The sequence below is a fragment of the Ictalurus punctatus genome, chromosome 3 (assembly GCF_001660625.3).
Source record: "Ictalurus punctatus breed USDA103 chromosome 3, Coco_2.0, whole genome shotgun sequence".
Lineage (NCBI taxonomy): Eukaryota > Metazoa > Chordata > Actinopteri > Siluriformes > Ictaluridae > Ictalurus > Ictalurus punctatus.
This window is the reverse complement of record NC_030418.2, coordinates 32,815,285-32,826,125: the sequence shown is the minus strand read 5'-3', so window position 1 is coordinate 32,826,125 and position 10,841 is coordinate 32,815,285. Positions and strand designations below refer to the sequence as shown.

Genomic DNA, 10,841 nt, shown 5'->3' with positions numbered 1-10,841 from the left:
ATTCAGCCAAGAGTGTAAAGCTTATTTTCAACTTTCAATTTTCTATCTTTAAAGTATGTTAGGCTTTCAGGAGAACGTACCTCGATATCTCTAAATGCTTGCTTGCTTTCCGTATACTAACTGTGCATTATAGTGAAGAGACTGCCTTTAGTACAGCCTGGGATGATTCTACTTTCTACCAATTTTCATTCCATGGCCCCTTTTAAGGCCTGAAATGTGCATAAGTACATGTGATTGTAAGGATTGTTTCTTGTGTATCAGTGAATGTTATAATGCATATAGAACTTTAGGTGTATATATGATCTAAAGATACATGTGTGTGTTGAATTTGTGCGTATATAGGTTTAAATCAAGGTGTATTACATGTATAAGAGTGCCATTGGTTGTATGTGTCAGTATACCGTAAGTCATGTCATGTGCATGTGTGTATGAGACTTTTATACTTGTGCATGTGTGTATGAGACTTTTCTACTTGTGCATGTGTGCATGAGACTTTTCTACTTGTGCATGTGTGTATGAGAATTTTTGTACTTGTGCATGTGACTTTTATACTTGTGCATGTGTGTATGAGACTTTTATACTTGTGCATGTGTGTATGAGACTTTTTTACTTGTGCATGTGTGTATGAGACTTTTTTACTTGTGCATGTGTGTGAGAATTTTTACTTGTGCATGTGTGTATGAGACATTTTGTACTTGTGCATGTGTGCATGAGAATTTTTGTACTTGTGCATGTGTGTATGAGACTTTTATACTTGTGCATGTGTGTATGAGACTTTTTGTACTTGTGCATGTGACTTTTATACTTGTGCATGTGTGTATGAGACTTTTTTGCTTGTGCATGTGTGTGAGAATTTTTACTTGTGCATGTGTGCATGAGAATTTTTGTACTTGTGCATGTGACTTTTATACTTGTGCATGTGTGTATGAGAATTTTTTACTTGTGCATGTGTGTATGACTCTTTTTATACTTCTGCATATGTGCATGCGACTTTTTGTACTTGTGCATGTGTGCATGAGACTTTTTATACTTCTGCATATGTGCATGCGACTTTTTGTACTTGTGCATGTGTGCATGAGACTTTTTTTACTTGTGCATGTGTGCATGAGACTTTTTTTACTTGTGCATGTGTGCATGAGACTTTTTTTACTTGTGCATGTGTGCATGAGACTTTTTGTATTTGTGCATGTGTGCATGAGACTTTTTTTACTTGTGCATGTGTGCATGAGACTTTTTTTACTTGTGCATGTGTGCATGAGACTTTTTTTACTTGTGCATGCGCATAAGACTTTTTTTGTGCACGTATGTATAAGACTTATTTTACTTGTGCACGAGAATGTTTTTTACTTGTGCATGTGTGTGAGACCCTTTTCTTTACTTGTGTATGTCTGAAATTTGTTTTACTTGTGCATATCTGTATCCATTTTTGTTTTTTGTTTTTTACTTGTGCAAGTGTAGATTTTATTTAAATCAAGTGCAGTCAGAAAACCAAAACAGTGAAAACGAGAACCAGAACTAGAACAGCGAATACCAGGGGAAAACATCCAAACCATAAACGGGACTCTGGAACACACAACAACACACAACAACAACACATGAAGCTTGACAATCGGGTGCTGAAACGCAAGAACTTACAGTATATACCGGTGCTCATCAGGCTGAAACGAGACACAGGTGCAAGCGATAGAAAACCTCTGACGTGCTGGGGCTGATGGGTAATGTAGTATGTATGAGACTTCTTTTTTTTTTTTACTTGTCCTTGTGTGTGTATATAAGGGCTGCGGTATGTGTAGAACACAGGAATGTCTAGCAAAAAGTCAATTGCTCTGCTCCATTAAGTTCAGATCACACACTGCCTGTGTTCCATACTGCGTCTGTATACAGTACGGCACATAATTAGTACTCAGAGCTTAAAAGGGGGGGGAAATACTGCCCGCAGAAAGTTACCACACAAAGTTATTATGGCTTCATTATACACTTCCTGTGTGTGGGATGAGACTATGGGCATGCTCAGTGTGTACTCTCCACACACCCTATAGTTTACCATCTTAAAATAGACAGACAGAAGCGGAAGTAGAGGGACGGCATACAGTATTCTGTGTCTGTGTTTGTGTAGGTGTGTTTATGTGTGTGTGTGTGTGTGTGTGTGTGTGTGAGCGAGTGAGTACACACATGCCCCCACAGTAGTCATAAATGGTAAAGCTGAGCTGGCAAGGAGGAAGTGATGCGCTGACCTTAACTTAAAGCTAGGCAGATAAATAGGAGCTCTCTGCATCCTTGGCTTCAGCACAAGTGTTTACTCCACACTCAGCAGCACAAGAAGAACACAGCACCTGACACTTACTGGGATTTACACGGCACGTACCCTGAGAGAAAACAGGTAAGACACTCACTCCTGAATCTCTCGATCTTTTAACAGCATTTTTCTTAGCCTTTAACTGACTCGGATTCGTCGTCTGCGTTGCAGAATGAAGCTGGCTTTCGTGATTCTCTGCCTGCTCGGAGCTGCCGGTGCAAATCCAGTAAGTGGCTGTAAAATGATAAATAATTACCCTAATACAAACCAATCAGGATCAGAACAAAACACGACGGAAAAAATGACAACACGCATTACTCTTACAGATTTTGCACACGGATATGATGGAGACCGCATCGAACTCTGTAAGTATTCTCAATCGGTTTTCATGTTCGAAGTTATTCCTATTTTCACTGACGTTAACATGCTCTGGGGTTTTGTTTTTTTTCTCAGTCACAGACCTCCTCGATGTCTGCATCTACTGAAGAAACCGTTGCCATAGACCAAGATGTAAGTTCAAGATCTCACTTACATAGCAATATCGATCGTGCGTTTTAAAATTCAACAACTAAACACACTTTTTCTCTTCTTTTCTTGTGCAGAGCTCTCAGGAAAATACTTCAGAGGACACCGTAAGCGCAGCTTAAGATCTGATACGTGATATATATAGAATTATTTCTTTTTACAGACTTCGAATATTAAGGCGTATGTATCATTAACGAAATGATTTTAAACTTCTTAACAGACCTCAGAATCCATGGAATCGAATTCATCTGAGAAGGTACGTCAAAGAATTTAAGACTCTTGTTTAGATTAGATCTTAAGATATTATATCTAGTTTGTCATTTAAAGTTTTTGGAAATATCTTTGGTTTTTTTTTTTTGTGCATGAACAGACCTTGGAAACAAGCCAAAGCAACTCGCTGGAAGAACGGGTAACGATCTCCTAGAAAGGCTCTAGACTTCATGATTTATGTTTTATTGACTGTATTACGATGGTTAGTATTATATCACACAGTAATGTTATCATTATCATGGTATTTCGGTATAGTTTGGCAATGGAGAGGCTGGAATGACCGTCGATAACAGCCAAGGAAGCACAGAGATCATGCGCAAGGTAGGAGTGTTAGTTTAATGTATTGCATTTGTGTACAGTTTTGTGGGTTAAAACATCCCTTTAGCAGTTTTAGAGTTAAGGAACCTTAACTTAATCTTCTCATCTCATCAGGACCCCAGGAGATTCATTTATATTTGCATAGCGCTGTTAACGACTGACCAGACACGGTCATAAAAGTAGCTTTAAGAAAATCCAGATGCAATGAAACAATAGTGAGACTTGTGTTAATTTTTTTTTTTTTTTTTTTAAAGCGACAGTAAAACATAAGGCTGGACAATATGATGACATAATATCAATATCGTGATATATGATGTCACGATACGCTGTTTGGCGATATTCCCGATGTCATCAGGATATTTATGTAATGATTAGAAACTCTGATTGGAAAGTAGTTGATTAGACGCCAAAATTTTGTACTGAATCATTCAAGGTAAAATGTTGCACTTTTGTAAAGATGTTTAAATAAAACTATTATTCAACTCGTTTTTTTTTTTTGTTTGTTTGTTTTTTGTTGTTTTTTTTTCTCACAGGCAACACTACTGTGTTGTTGTTTGTTTGTTGCCAAATCTACACTATTTCCCACCATACATATGTCTTCAAATGCAGGAAAGTCAATCTCCAAAAGATCCGGAAGAACTTTTTTTCCTCTTCAAACACACAAGTTCAGACACTGATGAATAGGTTTTGAGTTAAAAAAATAGTTTGTGGTGATTCAACTTGGTTAAATTTGACAAAAGATACTGTTACAAAGCAGCTTCAAACATGTGGACGGAACCTTGAGTGGAACCCATCCTCTTCAGGGTGATACTGGATAGTGGGATTTTGACCAGATAGCGGGGGGTTCTGAGATTTTATGGTAATTTACGATACGGATTTATAATCTCTTTCTCTGCAGAACTGGATTCACGTCTTCAGCCCCCAGGACATCAGTTCTGAAGACAACAGCACTTCGGCCAGCTTAGCGTTAGCTAGCAGCGAGATCAGCAAATCTATGGAGAGCCCAGAGAAAAACTCCAAGAGCATCAGCAGCAGTAGTGAGAGCAGTGAGTCTACTGAGGGTCAAGGCAACAATTCAACAAGCAGCAGCAGCGAGAGCAGTGAGAGCAGCGAAAGCAGTGAGAGCAGCGAGTCCACTGAAAACCCGGAGAAGAACTCCAACAGCAGCAGCAGTGAGAGCAGTGAGAGCAGCGAGAGCAGCGAGAGCAGCGAGAGCCAAGAGGAAAAATCCAGCAGCAGCAGTGAGAGCAGTGAGTCGAATGAAAACCAGCAGAACGCTTCAGACAGCAGCAGTGAGAGCAAAAGCGTCGAGAACAGATCAACGATCGACAGCGATGAGAACAGCGCCCTGAAAAGCAGCAACAGCTCCAGCAGCGAGAGTCACGAGTCCACTGAGACCACCGAGAGCACCGAAAGCAAACAGAGTCGCTCTAACGAGTGCCAGCCTGGAGCCGACAGCCAGGACTGCGACAGCGACAGCGACGAGTACGTCCTCCAGAACGTCGGAGACGACGGAACCAACGACCCATTTGACGGCTTCCACGTGCCTGACAGCACCGAGCGCGAGGTCACCTTTAAGAGATGACCGAATATGCTGATATTGTGATTCATTTATATAGCTAGTGCTAGTGACTCTGCTCTGAAATGTGCAGTGTGGAAATCCCTGGAGAGAAATATCAACATGATAATGAAAGGAATAAAAGGTGCAAACCTATTCATTCAAACCAAAGAATAATAATTATACATAAAATACAGTATAATCTGCATCATAAGCTATGTGTGTTAGAGACCATTTCCCGTGTGCATTATAAATAACGATACAGGCTTATTATTAAGACTTATAATACGTAATCAATAATGTTATAAAGCCGTATCGGAATTTGATACTTGGCTTCTGATTAAAAAAGAAAGAATTTTATATATACACAAAAGAATTTTATAGATCTAGTCTCAGCAAGTTTTTCTGATCCCGTTAGATGATTACTTATTACGTAAATTTATTCTAATACACTACAGGTAAAGAATATAAAGAAAGTTCTCATTGCTTCACATTGCAGCTCTCGGTTCCTTTCGTGCCGTAATGTCTCCTTTGGGGTTTTTTTTGTTTGTTTGTTTGTTTGTTTGTTTGTTTGTTTTTTTTGCTTTAAAATGTTTGAATGTAACCGTGCCAGTACTCTCCTTATTTGCCTTAAATGATCTTTTCATTTTATACGTCTGTGATAAACCGACTTATTTATTGTACTTGAATTTTATTTTACATGCAGACCTATGAAAAAATATATATATAAATAAATAAAATATGCCTTATCATATTTATTGTACTTGAATTTTATTTCGTACACCCAGCCCTATAAAATAAAATTTCTTGAATTTTCTTGAATACTACGTTTCTTTTTTAAACGCTCCTGTGGATGACTTAGGAACAAATAAATATATAGATTTTTTTTTATCATATTTTTTGCTCATCCTCAGTTGTGTGCATGTGTGTTACAGTCATGATGTCCATCTTTCAGAGCAGTGCTTGGGACTGTGTGCGCGTGTGTGTGTGTGTGTGTGTGTGTGTGTGTGTGTGTGTGTGTGTGTGTGCGTGTGTGTGTGTGTGTGTGTGTGTGTGTGTGTGTGTGTGTGTGTTTATTCAGCCTTCTTGTGGATTAGGATGTGGTAAAATGTGTGCTTTCACTCTTTACCTCCACTCAGACCTCAAGAGCTGCGACAGTAAGCATCATCATGATCCTAAAATGACAGCTCCCTTAATCGTAACCCTTTAAAAGATTCCACCGTTTCAAAATACAGCTCAAACCTTCTTCTTTTCTTTTTATTTTCCCCGAGTGAAAAATAAACAAACCAACAAAAACGCTCGTTAACTCTTTAAATTCAGTCCAGCTCTAAAGTGCCGTGTTCATAAATCACAGTGTTCTGTTACTCGGCAAATGAAATGTGCGTGAAAACGACGAGCTTTATTTGTATTTTAAAAGATAATATAATACTTGTGTACCAAATAGGAGATCATTCTGGGTTTAGATCCATCATGGACTGCACACGGCCCAGCTGTAAACATTTCAGAGGATTCCGTCGCTGTCACGGAACAGAAATGAAGCGTTACTTATTTGATTCGATCAGGGTTGATCAGGGACGCCATATTCAAAGTCAAAGTGTGAGGACATCTCTTGACCTACAGTTGAAGTCATACGTTTACATACACCTTTGCTAATGTTAATACTTTATATATATATATATATATATATATATATATAATACGAAGGATCATAAAAATTGCATTTTGTTTTTTATTTAGTTCCGCCCTGAATAATCTATTTCACATAGCAGATGTTTACATGTAGTCCACAAGATACAATAATAACCGAATTTACACAAATGAACCAGTTCAAATGTTTACACACGCTCGATTGACACTCTGTGCCGTTAATTGGATGATCAACGACTGTGTTTATGTTGTGTGAGAGTTCTTCACGAGTCCCTTGTTTGTCCTGAGCAGTTAAACCGCCCGCTGTTCTTCAGAAAAATCCTCCAGGTCCTGCACGTTCTTTACTTTTCCAGCATCTTCTCTATATTTGAGCCCTTTCAAACAGCGGCTATATGATGTCGAGATCCATCTTTTCACACCGAGGACGACCGAGGGACTCGTACACGACCATTACACGAGGTGCGAACGTTCACCGACGCTCAAGAAGGCAACACGATACATTAAGCTTAAACTTTTGAACAGGATGATTGGTGTAAATTTAAAATTAAATAAATAAAAAAAACAAAATGCAATTTTTATGATCCCTCTTGTTTAAAAAAACAAAACAAAAAAAAAGGTTAACATTTTGCAGATTCTGCAAGGCGTGTAAACTTATGACCTCAGCTGTAGGTCAAGAGAGGGCATCTCAGTGACTCTGACCAAGGCATGGATGGTGATGCAGGTTTGAGCATTTCAGGAACTGCTGATCTGCTGGGATTTTCACACAAATCAGTCTCTAGAGTTTGCACGGGATGGTGAAAAAACCATGTGGGAATGCTTCACTGATGAGAGAGGATCAGAGGAGAATGGATAAACTGGTTCGAGCTTACAGGAAGGCTACGGTAACTCAAATAACCCCTTACTATAAACATGCTGAGCAGGAAAGCATCTCAGAATGCACAACAAATCCAACGTTGAAGCAAGAGCAGAAGAGCATCAGGTTTCACTCCTGTCAGCCAAGAACAGGGACATTTGGTACCATTTAAAGCTGAATTTTATCATTTTTAGCGATTATTTTCTTACGACAAAAGGTGCATAAGTGTAGTTCGATCGTAGAAAATACAAATAATGCTCTCTTTTTTTTTTAAACTTAATTTCAGTTCGAAATATTTTCTCTTCTGATGTTCTAGTTTAATGTTCCACTGCTGGTATACCGTCAGCTTCAGGTTTCTCATAAGTGAAACAAGGTGCTGCAGTGCATGAAGGAATAAATAAGCTGCTTCTAGTCTGTTTGTTCCTCCTTATACTGAGAGGAATACTCATTATGTTTATACCGATGTTGCTCAAACTCGTCCTCCAGAGCTACAACACTGCACTGCTCATTATGAAGTTCTTCGTTAGCTCAATTATCGCAACGCCGTGCTCTGTCTCTCCACCGCTGAGGCAGTAGTTAGTAATTTTACTGTCTGGTTCGGCTCAACCCCCACAAGAGAAGGTTGAATGGCAGGACATCATGCGGTCAACAGAGAGGATCCCAGCCAACATCCCTTACATCTGAATTATACTATTTTACTTCTTATTTCCAGAGTGACGGACTATAACAACTGGGGGGGGAAAACCTCAACACACGCATACAGGGACAAAAGTTTGCCACATTAAATGAATGGAAAATATATATATATATATATATATATATATATATATATATATATATATATATATATATATATATATATATATATATATATAAAAGAAAGAAAGAAGGAAAGAAAGTAAGAAAGAAAAACAAAGAAATGCCTTCCAGGATGTTAAAAACGGAATGGGGTGAATTTGGCTACAAGATGGCAACTGAAATCATAACAAGAAAAAAACTATTTAAAAGAAAAAGAAAGATGTGAGTGAATCATTCTAGAAAACAAGGAAAAATTGAACACAATTCTATAGGCAGAAATGTGGGCACATTTCAGTACTGGTGGCGCGGGGGGATGACGGGAGTGGGCAGAAGGTTGCAGGGGAGTGACCGACCACCACTGTTGAAAAAACACTGCAAAAGTGCCCACAAGGGTGCCCTTACAATGGAGAAAAAATTATGCAGTGCCCTAATGGCTGCCCTCGAAGTGGAAAAAAACATGATGAAATGCCCTCTAGGGTGCAGCTACATGTTAGGAAACATGAGGAATATCCCCTAGGGTGCTGCTACCTGTGACAAAACGTAATGAAATGCCATTTAGGGCGCAGCTGTGTGTGAGGACGTGATGAAATGCCATCTAGTGTACCACTATCTGTGAGGGAATGTGATGAAATGCCCTTAAGGGTGCAGATAAATGTGAGGAAATGTGATGAAATGCCATCTAGGGTGCAGCTATGTGCGAGAAAATGTAATGAAATGCCCTCTAGGGTGCTGCTACATGCAAGAAAATGAGATGAAATGCCCTCCAGTGTAGAATAAGTGTGAGAAAATGTAATGAAATGTCCTCTAGGGTGCTGCTACATGTGAGAAAATGAGATTAAATGCCCTTCCAGTGTAGAATAAGTGATGCAGTGCCCTATAGGCCCCCCTATATGCAAGAAAATGAAATTAAATGCCCTATAGGTGACCCTGTCCCTCAGACAAACATATAAATATCCAGCAAAAATATTGGAAAACTAACATTTTCCATGGTTACATTAATGTCTCATATGATTAACTATGAAGCAATTCTCATATAATAAAAGTATATATATAGTGTATAGCTGTTCACCAGGATTCTAAATGGAGAAAGAAACAGCACACCCTTTAAAATCAGAGGCCAAAATCCATCCATCTTCTATACCATTTAACTTTTAACTTTCAGGGTCACAAGGAACCTGGAGCCTATCCCAGGCAGCATCGGGCACAAGGCGGGGTACACCCTGGACAGGGTGCCAATCACATACACACTCACACACTATGGACACTTTGGAAATGCCAATCAGCCTACCACGCATGTCTTTGGACTTGGACTGGAGGAGGAAACCTGCGTAGGCGGTGGAAACCCCTGCAGCACAGAGAGAACATGCAAACTCCACACACAAAGGGCAATCGAACCCCAAACCCTGGCGGTGTGAGGTGAACGTGCTAACCACTAACCCCCTGTGCACCCTCTGAGGCCAAAATGTGAACTTTAATTAAGTAAGTTTATACAGAAGCAGGAACCTCTACTCTATCTGTTAAAAAAATAAAAAATAAAAAGATAGAAAATAAAAGAAAAAAGGCTCAAGCACAAATCTGCAATTTCAACATAATACACCATATTTATAAGTGATTTAAAAATCAGCTTTTTAATTTTCAAAATAAAGACCAAAACAATATATATATATATATATATATATATATATATATATATATATATATATATATATATATATATATATAGCGATGGACTGACACCCTGTCCAGGGTGTACCCCGCCTTGTGCCCGATGCTCCCTGGGATAGGTTCCAGATTCCCCGCGACCGTGAAAAGGAGTAAGCGGTTGAAGATGGATGGATGGATGGATGGATATATTAAATGCTGGTGAGAGTTCATATTTTTAGTACACATTTCTGGAACCTACCAGAAGGTGGTAGCAAAGCTAATGAACTTTGCTCAGACATAATTTCCCTGACTTCAGAGGGACTTTCTGAAATTTCATCACTGTGTGTTTGACAACGAGCATAAAGGTCCTCTGTTACTATAAAAAGCAGTCATGCAGCCATTCGAAGTTTGCTAATTATGCTAGGTCTAAAATGACTGTTTTATAAGACAATCTTCAGAGAGTGGAGTAAGCGCTAGCATCATTTACAGTCTAGACATTGTGCAATTCAAGATAATAAAGGGCATTACGTGGCTATTATGTAAAGCGGTGGTTCTCAGCTGCAGTCCAGGGAGCTCCCCACACTTCACAGAGCTGTTTTCCCCAACATTAACGCACCGATGTCGACTTGTTTGATCATTAACCGACTGGTTTTTATAAAGGGGGAAAATTTTCATTGCAGTACAGGAGCCTCAGAAACTGAATGGCATTTCAGTTCTAGATAAACATGGACTAATACATACAAGCTATATATATATATATATATATATATATACACACACACAAGGTGAAAACATGACTTTTTTTTAATAAATGATATTCTACCACAGTGCTCGCTGAAGACGTATTTGTTTACTCAAGCTTACCATGAGTAGACTTTCTTTTACACAAAGTACACAGTCTTACTTAACAATGTCTCCCTCTCTTTACCTCC

The 10,841-nt window shown here is 38.9% G+C and overlaps 1 protein-coding gene across 1 annotated transcript; it reads left to right on the top strand.

The window, feature by feature from the left end:
* The first annotated feature begins 2,141 nt into the window (after positions 1 to 2,141).
* On the top strand, positions 2,142 to 5,721 carry scpp1 (secretory calcium-binding phosphoprotein 1). The gene is made up of 9 exons (XM_017463183.3): positions 2,142 to 2,380; positions 2,468 to 2,522; positions 2,623 to 2,661; positions 2,750 to 2,806; positions 2,899 to 2,928; positions 3,042 to 3,077; positions 3,192 to 3,230; positions 3,347 to 3,412; positions 4,308 to 5,721. Exons 2-9 carry the CDS (start codon positions 2,469 to 2,471, stop codon positions 4,992 to 4,994), a joined length of 1,008 nt encoding a protein of 335 aa, XP_017318672.1. The 5' UTR covers positions 2,142 to 2,380; position 2,468; the 3' UTR covers positions 4,995 to 5,721.
* The last annotated feature ends 5,120 nt before the right edge of the window (positions 5,722 to 10,841 follow it).